We start from the raw sequence: 16,618 nt of genomic DNA on the forward strand, positions 1-16,618 counted from the left end.
GGGTGAATCTGAGTGAAACAGGTTGTGGAGAGGAGAAAGTGAAAGTAAATAAGAACAAACCAACATATATTGTCATATTCTCTGAGATATTATCATTATTAAAAATATAAACATGTTTTTAAACAAACGTAGAAAGAGCTACGTTTTAGTAATTATTAAATTAGAAGAGAGAAACCTGTTTTAAAGGTTATAAAGTCAACATAAAAGCTGGTGTTTGACTTTTACAGTTTATCAATAAAAACATACTGATGTTTGACAGACCATAACATTTCACTGAGTCAAATCTATAACAGTGAACCTTTAATATTTGATACTGAGAGTGAAATCATCAGAATCCTGTTGAGCTCAGATATCAGAGGAGACTCCACTCTCTTTAACAGTTTAGTTAGTTAGTTAATTAGTTAACTTGACTTGTGTTGTTTTGACTCCAGACTGTTTAAAGAAGAGACATTAAACTCCACTGTTGATGTTCAGATCTCTGGAGTTCTTCTTCATGAACCTCACGAACTGTTTTTACCTTTCTCTTTGATTCACTACACTTCTATTTGACAAGTTTGATACACAAGCTGTAGTTGCACAGAGTGAACAGCAGGTGTCCCCAAACTCCCCGTGCCACAAACCTGTTTTATTTTCACAACTGTTTTAGAAAAGTATCCTTGTTGTGTTGAGTGTTTTTAGGAGTATAAACAACAAAATGAAAAAAATTGGTTGTTTCCACCTGGTTATATTATTGAATTATTTGACTAATGTCATCGATTAAAAGAAATTCAAGTTATATTTGTAACTGGTTTGTTTTTAGAAATATATTGAATAAATTTACCATAAATTTTGTTTTAAGGTGTTATTCTCTGTAAATTAGCTTAAATAAAAACTATATTTTTCATTTATTTTTTATGAGTAGATTTGATACAACAACAACCGACCTCAAAACAAATACATTTATAAAAATACAACTCACCATGAACTGAACATCAAACCTACATCCGTTCATTTTTAAGTACTTCTCCAAATGTGTTTGTTTATTTACTCGTTTAGTTCGAGGTTTTATCATGAACAATCACATTGAGTCACAGTAGTACTCACTAAAGAACAAAAAAAAAAAAAAAAACACTGTTCAGACTAATAATCAATTATACTCAGTTCTTGGTGACCTCTAGGGTTTCTTGGTGTTTGAAGGAACTCTCAACACGACACGAAGAACTACAGGTGTTTGACAAAAGAGCGAGGATTTAATAACAGTGTTGTAGAAGTACAAAAGTAAGACAACCATTTTATCAACCTGTCACGTAATAAGTATTTTAAAGATCGCTGTTTAATTTGAAGTAAACAAAGCTGATTCTCAACACGGTCCCTGAACGCAGCAAGTAAAAACACACCATTAAAAAAAACTACCCACAATATCAAATAAAACAATTACTTTAATATTAATTAGTGTGAACGGTATTCATCAAAGTTCGTCTTGTTTGGGCAGAAGTTAAAGATACACTGTGCCTTTAAGAGCGCTCACATGACATCACTGTTTGTTATACTTCCGGGTTAATGTCCGTAACGTCAGATACTATTAAACATTTCAATGTCGTACCAGCGACATTTAACGAAACATATTCGTGGTTAACTTAATCAAATATGCATTTGTGAATTTGAGGCACATTGTATTCAACGGACAGAAAAAATAGACACCTTATGTCGTAATTAGGATGTCATGATTGTTATTTTCTATTAATTATGAGAAACGATGTCGTAATTACGAGATAAGGTGTCTAATTATTTTTTATCCAGTGAGTTAAAATGCCTTTCCGTGTGAACTTGACCTGTTTCTGGATTATTTTTACGTCTGTTACAGTTTATGGATCACTTCGAGCTACTGTCAACATTGGCTAACTCAGTTAGATTTTCATTTTATATATATTTTTAAATTCACATTATTAGTTTTTGTCTTTTTTTGGTAACACGTAACTGCATCTGAGCTACGTTTCAAACAACTGCCTTGTTTTATAGACTCTTTGCTGTCGTTGAGATTAACCTTCGTTAATACACTGGTTTAATGGTTACTGGTCAGACCTTCATATATTTACAGTGAATTCTGCAGCTTTCTTCAGAAGCAAAGTTGAAGATATTTATCTACATTGAAGCTCACACTCATCTCACACATGATCAGATCATGTTGGTTGGTTTTCAGACATTTCCAGGAGTTGTGTTTCTTCAGGGTCACCTTTGAGCTGCTGCTCCTCAGAGCTGCTCACAGCTGTGGACACACACACACACACAGATGTCAGAGTGTTGGTCATTTTAACTTGTGCGTAAATATGATGTAAAAATATCAGTTAGAATTCAGAGTGAACTCTTCAGAGACAGAGGCAAACAAGTTATAATCCTATAAAATATTTTAAAAAATGTTGAACAGGAGTTTAGTTTTAATAATCCTATAAAATATTTCTAAAAATGTTGAACAGGAGTTTAGTTTTAAATTTTAATTGAAAATGTTTCCTCCTAAATGTTTGGTGAATATTCTGCTCTAATTCTCTGTTCTGTTTTATGTTTTTATTTCACACACGTTTGTGAAAAGTACGAGTTGAAACAAACAAAAAATGTTCATTTCAGCCCAGTCTGACAAACTACACAATACTGACAAGAAATGAAGTCGGAGCAAACAAATAATATGTCCCTGAGTCCAGAAAAATGTTGTTTCAGATCCAGCAACACAACGACAACAATTTGTTAGTTTCACTTTTGTCGTCGTGAAATGTTTTGTTTTAGTTTTATTTAATGTGTCACGAACTGGACCGAACTGGAACATGAAAACACAGTTAGACATTTTACAATAACAAGCACATTTTACACAAGTTCAAAGAAAGTCAAGTCAAAGTCAATCAAAGAAAGTGTTTTATTCCGTTGTGTAAATTAACTTCATTATGAATAATAATCATAATAACAAATATTATTATTATTATAAGTATTATTATTAGTTATTTTTGCAGTTTAGTGCGGCATTTATTTTTTATAATGGCCAGCAGGTGGCGACATCCTACAACTAATTGCTGCTGTGTGACGTGCGGTCGTCGCCTTTCACTGAATCTTCATATTTTAGTCTTTACATCTCAGTAAAAGGGCTTTATTTTAACCTTTACGCCAACAAATATGAAGCCAAATATTCTTTTTACTGAAACGTGACTAAAGGTTAGTATAATGGTAGCACAAACCGAAGCATTAGCTAATCTTTTTACTGAAACGCGACTAAAGGTTAGTATAGTGGTAGCACAAACCGAAGCATTAGCTAACGCAGTGTTTTAAGTGAGTACACGCGTATTTGACGACGGCTAACAATACTTCAAGGTATACAAGACGTTAGATAACTGCGTCTCACAGCAGAGGGACCAGAGTCTGGAGGATGAAAACACGCCGTAACCAAATCCACTCCAGCGGGATTAGGTCATAATCTGAGATTTACCAGAGTCGATGTGTTCGGCCGTGGATCATTGAGGAGGGTGGGTTGGAGGAGTGGGGGGTGACGATGACTCACAGGAGCCTGACTCTGATGTCATCCACTGACCCCTCCCCTCAGTTCTCCCTCTCCTCCACATGGAGCCTCTGTCTTCAGACTCTGTCTTGTTCCTTGTGGTCGTCACAATGTCACCCACTTCTATAACTTCCTGTTTCCGGTCCTCCTCCACCAGCCGTCGAGTTCATCAACACTTCTCCACATTCTTCAACCCTCTCTCGGTCTCCCACTCCTTGTGATTTGCGTTAGTTTAATGAGAGAAATGTTAGTGACAGTGATGGTGGGAGCGACCTGGAGCACAAACCTGGACCAAAAGTCACCAAAAAGACTGAACAGTGAACATGCTAAGATAAAAACCAGCTTCAAGAATGATCACCGTCGAGCTAACAACAGTCAAATGTTATGCACGAACACTAAGCCAAGCAAGTGGCAGATACTACAGTCGGTCAAACGGTCCTACCGTGACAGCTGACGTCATCTATTTCTACAGGTCGGACCTTTAAACGCCAATAAATGAGCAGATGATTTTGAAATGGTTATAATCCACGGTTTAATGTCACGTTATTTCACGGTGTGTGTCCTGTAACAACTGCACAACACTGTAGACAAGAGGACTCGAACCGTGACGTGTTTCACTACGGTTCAAATACAAGAATGACTGAGCAAATACACGCGCCCCTCATCCTCCCCGCCCCCACCCGAAGTGGACCATCATAACGTTCCGGGATCGGCTGCGTCGCCTCTCCCAAACTGCGCACGCGCAAATACTGCGATAAAAAAAGATTGAGGATTGAGTTGGACTGCGGTCACCGTGGTTCTGTGTGAATGGAGACAAACGGGAATAGAATTTAAACACGTCATCTGAGGACCTGAGGGTTAACGCTGCGTTTAAACGTTAGTTTGAAGAGAAGAAGACTGAAGACAGAAAAGAAATGCCAGAAATAGTATTGGTCACGTGACGCCGACTGGCCAACCGCAGCAACGGGGGACGCGGACGCTTTACTCTTTGTTCGGATATTTTTCTGACTTTTTCTACAAATCCGGTCTTAAAATGCGCCCAAACCACATCGTCAGAACAAGATGACGGCTACCGTAATTAACCACGATATATTTGGTGACACCGTGAAATGCGACGTAGTTGGAGAATGATGGAGAAGCACTTTTTGGGCGGAATTTAGTCACATGACTCCCCTCCCCCACTGCGCGCATGAATTGGGAAAGAAGGCGGACATGTTGGAGGGAAATTGGTGCTCAAAGAGCATCGAGGTGAAAGACAAGAAGATTATTCGAAGAAAAAAAACAGCCACACTTTTTGGAATTTACCTTTTTGTATTTTTCATTTAGAAATTTAAATGTTTTTACAGGTTTTTTTCACTTTTGGTTAAAAGTTGAAACTTTTTCAACGACGTCACACTTATGTTGTTTCTCTCTCTGTGTGTTTTAACATGTTGTACTGTAAATGGTCGAGTTGTTTGTTCGGTTGTTCCACTGAGTGACATTGCAGAGCGTTAACTTCGGTGTGGGGGATGGGCGCCTGTGATTAGGTAACCCCTTTGTCTACCAACGTGTTTGTTGGGTTTATCTGGTTGTTTTGCTTTCCTTTCACCGTATGAACCAGTTGCCGTGACATTTATTTACAGTAATTGTGAGAAATTGTCAATCAATGGATTACGATCAACCACAGATATTTAGTGCGAGGTTGGATCATGAACTGACGTCTGTTAAAATCAAAGTTATTTCCGCCTTAATCGGTTTTTGACGTCGCTGCCTCGTGTGTATGGACTTCGACAAACTAGCTGTTTGACTGCAGTCATCGGTAAAAATGCTGTCACTTGTGGAGTCCGTGAGGTTGATCTAAGACGACTTCGTTTCAAAAGGGTTAGTACTGTAGTCCACTACCCAGCTGCCGAGTGTTCAGTTTCTTCTAACGCTTTATTTTTGTTCAATTGTGTTATTTTGTGAGATATGCGTATATAACTCATTAGTGAAATCGGATTAAATGTCCTAGTTTTCGTCAAAAGTTGTGGTTATCTTAACTAATCGCTATTTCTTTACATCTGACGTGGTCTTTACACTTATTTCGACAGCAGTTGTTATTTTCATGGGATCTAAAGATGGCGACCTAACCCTGTTGTTCAGAAAGAAATGCGGATATTCTGGTTAGAGGAGAGTTCGTGGGCTGCGCGTGATCTGAGGCAAGACCAATCAGATTGTTGTTGTTCGATGTGGAAGCCCGCGTTTCGACTTCTTCAACCTATCGATGACTTTGCTTTGCACACGTTTACGTATTGTAACATGAGAAGGGGAGGGACTTGCGGTTCCCTTTCATTTTGGAAACTGTCGAATGAGCTCTTTGCAGACAGTAACGTATCCTTTGTGTCGCAGCGACTGGACCAATAGCGTCGCTCGTTTAGCTTGACAGACAGGCGATGCTTGCAAATAGGTCGGGCCGAGAGGCTTTCCCTGCCACTGTCCGTTTCAGGGGCGTGGTGAGTTTGATTGACCTTCGGAGCACCCAATAGAAGCCGAATGGGCGTGCACTTTGCAAGGCGTTCCTCCAATAAAGCAAACAGTCTGTCTATAAAATGACGGGTGTATCCGCTGCGTCGCCATTTCAGCGAGGCGAAGGAAGGGGTTCTTGTTGAGGAGGTGAACAGCGAGCCCGAAGACCAGAGACGGATCCCGGTCTGGGTCTAAACTCTAAATGCAATCCGGTTCCATCCTGATGGAAATGGCCGTTAACCCACCCCTTGACAGGTATCTACCGGTAAAATTGACTCTCACCTTTACGCGAAAGGGAATATTTATCAAAAAAGTGTGAATTATCTTTTTTCCCCCGAATGTCCTCGCGTAAAATATCTTTCCCGTATTTGAAGTGGATTACGGATTAACAAGTTTCCACCAGGAGAAGTTTATCCTTTGATAACATTGGAATACATAATATTTAACAAGGCAGCGGCTATTGTGCCGAGCTACTGGCGGCTGTGGCCGTTTTGCGCCATCTTCGCGGTGCCTCAGCCGCTCTGGTCGCTCTCTCCCGCTGGTTGTTGGTATTAGCAGTGTTAGCATTAGCATCACGCATCGTACAATGAACTGCCGCTTATGTTTCGCCTCTGGCGGCTGTATGAACTAACATATACGGTTCTTCTGTGGTGGGAGAAGACGCATCCAGATTTATGGCCATTTTTTAAAATTTTGTTAAGCGGTGTCATTGCCGGTAAAAGGAAATCACTCTCTATTGAGTTGTTTATTAGCCAAACGGGCCGCAAACGCATCGTTGTGTCGTCATGAATGTGTGTGTTTGTATAACGGAAGGATAGTTTGTTGTTGTGGCTCCTGTTGGGTTCTCAGCGCGTGGCGGGTGTTTGGCTCAGTTGCCTGGTTACAGTTCTCAGTGTCACATGGAACAACTAGCAGGGCCATGGCCCATACCCTACTGACTGAATGTAATGACTGTAGCACAGATTGTTGTCATATTTATTTCTAACGTTGTTAGTCGTTAATTGTAATGTACATGGACATTTTCCTCCATTTTCTTAAACAATAAAGTACACTAACTCTCATATCGTTTTCCACAGTTGTATCATTCAGTGTTTGTTTTACTTTTTGTACACAGATATGTGTTAATTAAACTCTCAATACAAACAATGTTTACCACTCTTAACTGCAGTGTGTCTCTAGTACTTTCATTATAAAAATACCCACTGATAATTTAACATGTTTCTGACCATTTGATCTAAACGTAAGGTGAACGTGATAAACAGAAAGTTATAATTGAATGGATGTGAGTTACAGTAAATAAAGACACATCTGTCAAAGAGAAAGGTAAGTCAGGTCGTCTCAGGTCCACAATTAATTCATAAATGAACTGTTTCCCCACATGAGTGTGTGTTCTGGACAAACAGTTGATCAGTCAACACCTGCAGTACTCTGGGTGTTGTCATGGTGAACCTTTACATTATTTGGTCCAATAGTAAAGCAACGTTACACGTTTAATTACACGTCATAGTAATAATTACATTTTTAACGTCAGGATTTCTGTTGTTCAGGTTTGAGACATTTTCTGTGGAAAAAGTAAAAAAAAATCCAGGATTTCTGATATGATATTATTCATTTTATAGATATAAGATTACTGTAACAAGGCAACATAAGCTCCGCCCATGAGCCTGGGGGATGTGGGTGGAGTTGTCATCTGACTTAGAGACAGGAGGAAGTGGATGGAGGGCTGTCCTCTCAGCTGTGAGTTAGCTCCGGTGCAGGAGGAGAACAGAGGAGTCAAGATAGGGCTGTGGTCCCTTCACAGGGTTTTTACGAGGGTCAGAGGAGGTTTTTTGGTTCTCGCCTACTAGTGTCGGATTGTAGGAACGCGTTGTCATGATTTCCATCTGACAGACTGATGACATCATTAACCTGTGACTGTGTTTGTAGCAGTCTGCCCTGTTTTGTTGTTTATTTCAATAACTATTTATTTCCTAAAACGTGAAGTTTTATTCCTTCAACAATGACAGTCCTTTCTGTGTCTGCTGGGATAAAAGTGGTCACCTGTTCACTGTTGCTCTGTGCAGCTCTCTCATTGGAGTTGACATTAGTATAATGGGCGTGTCAGCGATGGACCAGAACTCCAGCATGGCCGGAAAACGCATTCGAAAGCCGTCCCTGCTCTACGAAGGCTTTGAGAGTCCAGGCATGCCCCCCGTCAGCCACATCACCCCCACGGGACCCCCGCAGCCCCCGGTGAAAGACCCCACCCGCCAGTGGAGGATGACGAATCAACTTCAGTTCCTACAGAAGGTCCTCCTCAAGTCCCTGTGGAGGCACCACTTCGCCTGGCCCTTCCACGAACCCGTGGACGCAGCGAAGCTCAACCTGCCTGTAAGAAGCCAGCAGTGGTGGGCGGGGACACACGGCGGGGACTGACACTTAACGCTGTCTCTGTCTCCCTGCAGGACTATCACAAAATCATCAAAACCCCAATGGACATGGGGACGATAAAGAAGAGACTGGAGAACAACTACTACCGCACGGCCAGCGAGTGCATGCAGGACTTCAACACCATGTTCACCAACTGCTACATTTACAACAAGGTAAGAAACGACTGGTGCTGTGTCAGAGAGAGTTAAAAAAAAGTTCACACAAGGACCACTTGGGGCACTGTTGTTTGGCCAAGATATAATATATATATATATATATATATTATCGACAAGATTGTTTTGCCTGCTGTCCCCAGCCCTGACCTCTGACCTCTGCCCTGTAGCCCACAGATGACATCGTCCTCATGGCTCAGTCCTTGGAGAAAGCCTTCCTGCAGAAAGTGGCTCAGATGCCACAAGAGGAGCTGGAGCTCTCCCCCCCGCCCCTGCGGAGTAAACCCACCAAGACCGGTCGAAAAGGCCGAGGGAGTGCAGGTGAGCAAGGCACCAGGTCAGCAGTGTACCAGGTGCAGACTTGTTGTCTACGTATCAGTGGTAAGACTGACTTGTTTTGTGTGGGGCAGTCTCTGGGGGAGTGACCACAGCCCACCAGGTTCCTGCCGTCTCCCAGTCAGCATACTCGCCTCCCACTCCAGAAACCCCCGACTCCATCGTCTCCACCCCCCCACAAACTCTCATCAGCAAGAGTCTACACACCCTGCTTCCTCCTGCGCACAACCTCCCGACCATCACCGGTCTGCCCCCCACCCAGCCCACTGCTAAGGTAAAGACCAAAACCAGATGTACTGTATTAACCTTTCAAATATATTCTCTGGTATAAATATATATAAACATATATAAACATGTACTCTGGTCTGTCCATCGCAGAAAAAAGGTGTGAAGAGAAAGGCTGACACCACCACCCCCACCACAGTGGCCATGCCCATCATGAACACCATGGGGGTCAGCGGCATCAGCCTGGGGCTGGGTGACGGCCGGAACTCCCCGCTCACATTGACCTCCCTCGGCATGGACCACGGCTCCGGCCTCCCTCTGAACCAGGGACTGGGTCTTGGCCTCGGACTGGGGATGGATATTGGGATGGGCGTGGGCCGTGGGGGGGTCATGATGGAGACCAAGGCGACGGCGAATAGCAGGAGGGGGGTGAGCGGCCGTCCCATTAAGCCCCCGAAGAAGGACCTGCCGGACACCATGCTCCCCACGCCGGTGCGCCGCAGTAAGCTGAGCCCCCAGCTGCGTTACTGCAGCAGCGTGCTGAAGGAGCTGCTGTCCAAGAAACACGCCGCGTACGCCTGGCCCTTCTACAAACCCGTGGACGCCACCACACTTGGTCTCCACGACTACCACGACATCATCAAGCAGCCCATGGACCTCAGCACCATCAAGGTGGGTGGAGGACGAATGCCGTCTGTCAGCGCTGTGGTCAGAAGTCGGTTCAGCCCCCCCAGTGTAGCTGTAGTCCCAGTGTGATCCTAGTCTCAGACTTTTGTCGGTGTGTTCAGATTGTGACGTTCTCTCCTCCTCAGAGAAAGATGGACAGCAGAGAGTACCGTGAGGCCCAGCAGTTCTCTGCTGACGTCAGACTGATGTTCTCCAACTGCTACAAGTACAACCCTCCAGATCACGATGTCGTTTCCATGGCACGAAAACTCCAGGTATTTATTTATTTTTAAATCCTTTTTTTCTAGTCCTTGCTCCACTGTTTCACGTCTCTTTGTCCTAAAACTCTGTCCTTTTCACTCCTTCCGTCTCAGGATGTCTTCGAGTTTTGCTTTGCAAAGATGCCAGACGAGCCTCCGGCCCCGCCCAGCTCCTCCTCGTCGTCTTCCTCCTCATCGTCCTCCTCGGAGAGCGAGCTCAGCAGTGAGAGCGAGGACAGCGACAGCAGCCGCAGCTCCGACTCTGAGGAGGAGCGGGCCAACCGACTGGCAGAACTGCAGGAACAGGTTTGTTCTCTGACCCAGACTCAGGGTCCAGACAGGGGGCGCTCCTCGACTCCGCTCTCACTCTGGTCTGTCTCTGCAGCTGAAGGCTGTGCACGAGCAGCTGACGGCGCTCTCCCAGGGCCCCATCATCAAACCCAAGAAGAAGAAGGAGAAGAAGGACAAGAAGAAGAAGAAGAAGGTGGAGAAGGAGAAGGAAAAGGAGAAGGAAAAGGAGAAGCACCTTCGGATGGAGGAGGATCTGCTGCCCCCCCCCAAACCTGTCAAGACCCCCAAGGTCATCAAGACCCCAAAGACCAAGAGCAGCCGGCCAGCAGTGGGCGCTCCCGTCAATCCAGTGAAGAAGGCGCCCAGCAAGAAAAACAAGAGCAAGTGAGTGCTGCCACCCAGTGGAAGTTGTTGGGACTGTTAACGCAGTTTGCTGCAGAATCTGAGAGAAAATGTTTTGATGTTTCTTTAGTCGAGTCATCAGAACAGAACAGAACGGTCTGATTCTCCACAAACTGAACCTTTGTCTTTTTCACCTCTGCTCCAGAACCAAAAAGCCCAGTATGATTTTCAGCGCTCCGGTTCCTGACCACAGTCTGGTCGTCGGCCACTTCGACTCTGAGGAAGAGGAGGAGACGGCGCCCATGTCCTACGACGAGAAGCGTCAGCTCAGCCTGGACATCAACAAGCTGCCCGGGGAGAAGCTGGGCCGCGTCGTCTACATCATCCAATCACGTGAGCCCTCGCTCAGAGACACCAACCCAGAGGAGATAGAGATCGACTTCGAGACCTTGAAGCCGTCCACGCTGCGCGAGCTGGAAAGATACGTCATGACGTGTCTGCGGAAAAAGCCCAGAAAGCCTTACAGTGAGTGACACGGTGGCACAGTGGCACGACGACACGGCAGGTGTGACCTGGTGAAGGTTCTCACTCTTCTCTGTCTGTTACAGCAAGTACCAAGAACAGTGCTGGGAAGTCCAGGGAGGAGCTGGCTCTGGAGAAGCAGCTGGAGCTGGAGAGACGGCTGATGGACGTCAGTGGTCAGCTCAACTCTGGGAAGAAGCCCGTGAAGACCAAACGTGAGTCAGAGCAGAGTCAGAGTCAGATCTGTGACCAAGGGGTTAACATTTCTAATCTTTTTTTTTTTTCCCTCCAGCAGAGAAACCAGCTGCTGAGACTCACACTCAGCCGTCACGTCTCAGCGCCAGCAGCTCCTCCTCGGCCTCTTCCTCTTCATCTTCCTCCTCCTCTTCTTCGGATACCAGTGACTCCGACTCTGGTTGAGAACTTCTGGACCGGAGTCTGGTCAAGACCGACCGACAGAAGCAGAACTGGTCCGACTCAAACTGGCCCCAGGACCTAGAAAGGAAGTGGTCTGTGACCTGGGCTAAGATCATCCATCCAGTCCTGGACGCACTGACCTCAGACCAGATCCACGGATGGATGACTTGTCATCAGGCCCCGCCCACTTCTCTGGTACAGCGGCTGTGAGGGATGCTCCGCCTCCTTCAGAAGACAGAGGGCAGTGTCATGTGATATGCCTGGGGGAGGGGTGGGGGGGGAGTAAAGGTGCTTGAGGCAGAATCCTGTTGACCTTCTGGATTTAAGTTTTCCTGTCCTGGCTGTGCTCCCTGTCCCGGTGATGTAGAGACACCTGGTGGACACCTGTAAATAAATAAATCTATTCTTTTCTTTTATAAAGAAGCATTTTGTGGAGCGAATGTTCCTGATTCTGGGAACGAGGAACTGGAGTTCATGTGTGTGAATGAGTATGTGTGTGTGTTTGGCACCAACAAATCCTTCACATCTACCTATGGTCTAAACAGTGTGAGAAGCAGTTAGCCACTAGGGGGCGATAACACGTGATAAAAATCAACAGTCAAACCAAAAACAGACATTTCAACTAAACTGTTTAAAAAAATTAAGCAAAAACTGATTTGGTTTTACAACTAGTGAAAAAAATTAAAAAGTGGTGACTGTAAAAGTAACAGTTGGCCACAAGAGGGCGTCAGCACAAATTTCAAAGAGTAAAGGAAGTAAAGCAAATTTTTACATAAAGATCACATTTTTACATAAAGGATGGAAATGACGTAACACATCTGTACCTGAACACACACACACACTCTTCATTCATCTCTGTTGTGTTGTTTTCCTCGTGATCATTGTTAATAAATCGTGAGGGAACATCCTGTCACTTCACCTGTGTCCAGACCCACCTCGTCTCCTCCGTCAACGCAAACGATCGCGTTCTGTTTTTATTTCATTTTTACTTTAACCGAATTTGGGTTTTTTTTTGCCACAACAGCTACAAACTAAATTTCGTTTTTTTAAACTGCTCTTTAAAGTTTAAGATGAATAGCTATCTCACCACGGTGAGGCGCTGTGGTTGGCGACATCAATGTGTTGCTTGGACAAGTTAGTTCGGTGTTTTTGAAATTCAGGATAAATGACAATAGTTTGGTAAAACGTTGGTGAAACTGCACTGTCTGTGGTCACTGGTGGAACTACAGAGATGAGTCGTGACTTCGACGCTTCGAAAACGCGTTTGTTCTTTTAAAATCTGTGGTTTGACGTTGGATTGTTTTATGTTAATTTATTTAGACAGAGTTTGTTGAAAGTAGTGAAAAATTTTAAGTGCACAGAGCATCATGGTGAGGAGGAGGGTGGGGGGGGGCGTAGACGTGTGAATATCTCAGTTTTTTTTCTTCTGTTTCTTCATCGACTCCAGGCCGTCTGTCACAGTCACTTCTTCTTTGTCATTTCAAATGTACATAAATAAAGTTGACGTTTGTCTTTTCACTAACGCTGTACGAGCTCCACATCTTTGTACTCTTCGACAGAGTTCGTTACTTTTAGTTACATCACCTTCATGTTATAGAATATTTATGTAAACACAGTCATTTATAGTCAGGCAGAATTCTATAAACTAGCAGAAATATGAATCGTCACTGACGACAAAAACGTGAATTTTATGGCACTTTATTTTTACTAAGTCCCTGAAGGACACGGGGAAATAAATAAATAAATAATAATAAATCATTAAACGTGAGTGGCGTTCACCTGAAATGGTTATTTCCCCGTTTTCGTAACCTAACAGTGCGAATCGTCAACGTTTCCCGACTTTATTCTTGTATAAATTCGATTTGTCATTTAATTGTCAGGCGTCATTTAAACCTATTACTAGGTTTATTTTTGAAAGCAATTCCCGGAAATGATTACATACATTTCCTATGTGCATCGGGGGAGCACAAATGAACCGGGAATTGCTTTCAAAATAAATCTAGGGCTTAAGTTTGCTCGTCACCACTTCCTGTTCCGGTTTGAAACTTTCAAAGTAGAAAGAAACAGTAAAACACGACACAACCGTCTCGTCTTGTTTCACAGGAACTTATTAACAACGACCAACGCCATCGTGCTCTAAGCTCTGCCTCCGTGTGGTCACACCAAGCAACTGCACCAGCGATTTAATATATGAATTTTACAAAACAATATACCACTCTACGGTAAGTAAGATGTTTACGAATTACGGTCGTCGTCACACAAACACAACGTTAAATGTTAGACCAGTGTTTAATAAAGTAGTCAAATACTTCACGAGAGAAAAATCGAAAACATTCTGTTGATTTCGTGACTGGGATGAGGACTCCACTACTAGCTACTCCGGCTAATGCATCCCAGAATTACACCTTATTTTCTGATCGGATTTGTTACAATAAAATGCGTAATAAACAAATAATGTTTCAGATTAAAAATGTTGATTTACATTTCAATCTCACGAACACACACACACACACACACAAAAAGTACAATGTAAAACAGTATAATACATTTCTGGTGACTTTGCGCCACTAAGTGGACAAACCTGGGACTGACACCAACTCTGACAGAAACCAACATGGCTGCGCCCACCAGACTGATGTCACGGCTCACGTTAGTCACCGGTGAGTTTACAGCCACATCAACGCAGTCCTGCTTCACGGTCCGACTTTGATAAGACTCCGTTTAGGCTGAAGTACGGCTAACCGGGTTTTAACCGATTAAACACTTTCAAACGTAACAACCACGTGTTTGTTTTCTACTCTCACAACTGTTTAGGGTTTACACTCGGGATTTAAACTGGTTTTAGTTCGGTTTTAAAAGTTGACACTTTACATTTGTTGATGTTCGTTGTGAACAAATTACTTTACGTAATTAACGTAAAGATTAGAAGATGAACATTTATACACGCCCCCCCCCCCAACCAGGAGGAGGCAGCGGGATTGGACGGGCCGTGTGTCAGCGGTTTGCCTCTGAGGGCGCCTCGGTGGTGGTCGCTGACATCAATGAGGAGTCAGCCAATGAGACGCTGGGAAGTCTTCAGCGTGACCTAAGAGGTCAAGGTCACATGACAGCAGTGGTGGACGTTACTTCAAAGGAGAGTGTGACGAAGCTGATCACCAGTATACAGGTGTGTGTGTGTGTGTGTGTGTGTGTGTGTTTCACTCTGGTTGATGAACAAACCAGTTTGACCAGGTTAGGCCACAGTCAGCTAAAGTTAGTTTGGAGCAGCGCCCCCTTGCATTGTCTCCAGGAATGACAGGACAGCTCTGTCTCCTCCTGCAGAGTCGCTACTTCCAGCCCCCGTCAGTGTGCGTCAACGCCGCGGGCATCACGCAGGACGACTTCCTGCTCAACATGTCGGAGGAGCAGTTCGACACAGTGGTCAGGGTCAACCTGAAGGTCGGCGTCTGAGTTTGTCCAGTCGTGGGAGTCGCCGCTCGGGACTCAACACCTGGGTTTTGTGTTTTTGTGGTCCAGGGTTCCTTCCTGGTCACTCAGGCCGTGGCTCAAGCTCTGGTGTCCTGTGGCTCAAACAAAGGCTCCATCATCACCGTGGGCAGCATCGTAGGAAAGGTGAGGAGTCACGGCGTCCGCGCTCCGTGTTTTTATAAAGATGTCGCTCAAACGTTGTTCCACGGTTACTGTGGAGAAGTTGTCCTCAGAGGACGCCGTGTCATTTCATGTTTGTGTGTCGTCAGGTGGGAAACCTGGGGCAGGTGAACTACGCCTCCTCCAAGGCTGGAGTCCAAGGTCTGAGCAGAACCGCAGCCAAGGAGCTGAGCAGGTGAGCAGAACCTGGACCAGAACCAGGAGGAGATGTGGACCGCTCAGAACCGTCCAAACAGAACGTTAACACACGCGTCTGTTGTTGTCTGTCGTTCAGGTTTGGGATCCGCTGTAACTGCGTTCTGCCGGGATTCATAACGACTCCGATGACGGACAAAGTTCCAGAGAAAGTTCTGACCAAGGTGAAGTCAGACGTTCAGATGGAAAACGTGTTTTAACGCGACCGCAGCCACGAAAACAAAAGTCGTTTCAGCTCAAAGACAGAAGTTCAGACGAAGTTACTGTGAGAATTGTTTATTTATGACCCCTGACCCCTGACCCCCCCGCCCTGTTTCCAGATGCAGAGCCTGGTACCGATGGGAAGAATGGGTCGTCCTGCAGGTGAGTCGACAGATGAAAACCTCATCACTTCATTTTTTTATGACATCATCAGTTCATGAAATGTGATGTCACCCCCCCAGAGGTCGCCGACGTCTGTGCCTTTCTGGCCTCAGATGACTCTGGTTACGTCACAGGAGCGAGCATCGAAGTCACAGGTGACATCATCGACCCCGACCTCCGTAAACCAATCCTATCGCAGGGACGCAGCAATTTAAACGTCAACACAATGTTTAACTGAGCCACAGTGGACATCCTTTCAACAACAGGGGGCGCTGCAGAAAACCAGCGCTTCAACCTGACCTTTGACTTAATTCCCTTTAAACCTTTGAATATCGTCTGACTCATCGTAGACTCAAATTAAGATCAGATTATTTAAACTCACATTGGTCACGTGACCTTTAACTAAGTTTAACCCCGTGTGTCTTGAACCAAACTAACTGATATTATTTCACCCTCAGGTGGACTCTTCATGGGCTGATCTACCAAGGCATGTTTTGGGTGATTTTTCAAATAGTCAAACGAAATTCTTTTTGGAGTTTAAAACACAAAATATTCACCTGGCAGCATGTTTTAGGACCTAGTCTTGCATTTTAAGGCATTTCGGGGACTTTTTATTTTTTTGGATTTTTTCACGATGGTAAGGCTATAGTAAGGCATGTTTTGGGTGATTTTTCAAATATTCAAATAAAATACTTTTTGGAGTTTAAAACACAAAATATTCAAAATATTTAAACTCCAAAAAGTATTTTATTTGAATATTTGAAAAATCA

At 44.2% G+C, this 16,618-nt stretch overlaps 3 protein-coding genes across 8 annotated transcripts in view; 2 read left to right on the plus strand and 1 right to left on the minus strand.

The window, feature by feature from the left end:
• zgc:91910 (Zinc finger protein 706-like) overlaps positions 1–16,618 on the minus strand; it is a 32,310-nt gene that overhangs the window by 3,115 nt on the left and 12,577 nt on the right. The window lies entirely within an intron of this gene.
• Positions 4,246–12,566, plus strand: brd2a (bromodomain containing 2a). Of its 2 annotated transcripts, none has more exons than XM_008330999.3 (12): positions 4,246–6,256; positions 8,065–8,371; positions 8,446–8,583; positions 8,754–8,904; positions 8,994–9,193; positions 9,298–9,816; positions 9,957–10,085; positions 10,185–10,376; positions 10,456–10,745; positions 10,909–11,228; positions 11,312–11,440; positions 11,521–12,566. In XM_008330999.3, the coding sequence occupies exons 1-12, from the start codon at positions 6,204–6,206 to the stop codon at positions 11,643–11,645; spliced, it is 2,553 nt and encodes an 850-aa protein (XP_008329221.1). In that variant the 5' UTR covers positions 4,246–6,203; the 3' UTR covers positions 11,646–12,566. The 2 variants fall into 2 exon arrangements, with proteins under 2 accessions (XP_008329221.1, XP_008329220.1); XM_008330998.3 differs by having other exon boundaries at positions 4,247–6,256; positions 11,518–12,566.
• hsd17b8 (hydroxysteroid (17-beta) dehydrogenase 8) lies at positions 14,186–16,432 on the plus strand. 4 transcript variants are annotated; one of them, XM_017041145.2, is made up of 9 exons: positions 14,186–14,302; positions 14,606–14,808; positions 14,964–15,080; positions 15,159–15,254; positions 15,380–15,465; positions 15,565–15,649; positions 15,806–15,848; positions 15,962–16,003; positions 16,307–16,432. In XM_017041145.2, exons 1-9 carry the CDS (start codon positions 14,257–14,259, stop codon positions 16,324–16,326), a joined length of 738 nt encoding a protein of 245 aa, XP_016896634.1. In that variant the 5' UTR covers positions 14,186–14,256; the 3' UTR covers positions 16,327–16,432. The 4 variants fall into 4 exon arrangements, with proteins under 4 accessions (XP_016896634.1, XP_008329219.1, XP_016896632.2 ...); XM_008330997.3 differs by having other exon boundaries at positions 15,929–16,003; positions 16,307–16,430; XM_017041143.2 differs by having other exon boundaries at positions 14,964–15,062; positions 15,929–16,003; positions 16,307–16,367.

This window comes from Cynoglossus semilaevis, chromosome 18 (genome assembly GCF_000523025.1).
Source record: "Cynoglossus semilaevis isolate Cse_v1.0 chromosome 18, Cse_v1.0, whole genome shotgun sequence".
Lineage (NCBI taxonomy): Eukaryota > Metazoa > Chordata > Actinopteri > Pleuronectiformes > Cynoglossidae > Cynoglossus > Cynoglossus semilaevis.

Bases quoted from the DNA above. Each gene is read 5' to 3' on its own strand.
- brd2a (XM_008330998.3), top strand. From the start codon at position 6,204: ATGCAATCCGGTTCCATCCTGATGGAAATGGCCGTTAACCCACCCCTT. The intron at 6,257-8,064 runs GTATCTACCGGT...TGCTCTGTGCAG, and splicing joins GTTAACCCACCCCTTGACAG to CTCTCTCATTGGAGTTGACA. The intron at 10,377-10,455 runs GTTTGTTCTCTG...CTGTCTCTGCAG, and splicing joins TGGCAGAACTGCAGGAACAG to CTGAAGGCTGTGCACGAGCA.
- hsd17b8 (XM_008330997.3), top strand. From the start codon at position 14,257: ATGGCTGCGCCCACCAGACTGATGTCACGGCTCACGTTAGTCACCG. The intron at 14,809-14,963 runs GTGTGTGTGTGT...CTCCTCCTGCAG, and splicing joins AGCTGATCACCAGTATACAG to AGTCGCTACTTCCAGCCCCC. The intron at 15,081-15,158 runs GTCGGCGTCTGA...TTTGTGGTCCAG, and splicing joins TGGTCAGGGTCAACCTGAAG to GGTTCCTTCCTGGTCACTCA.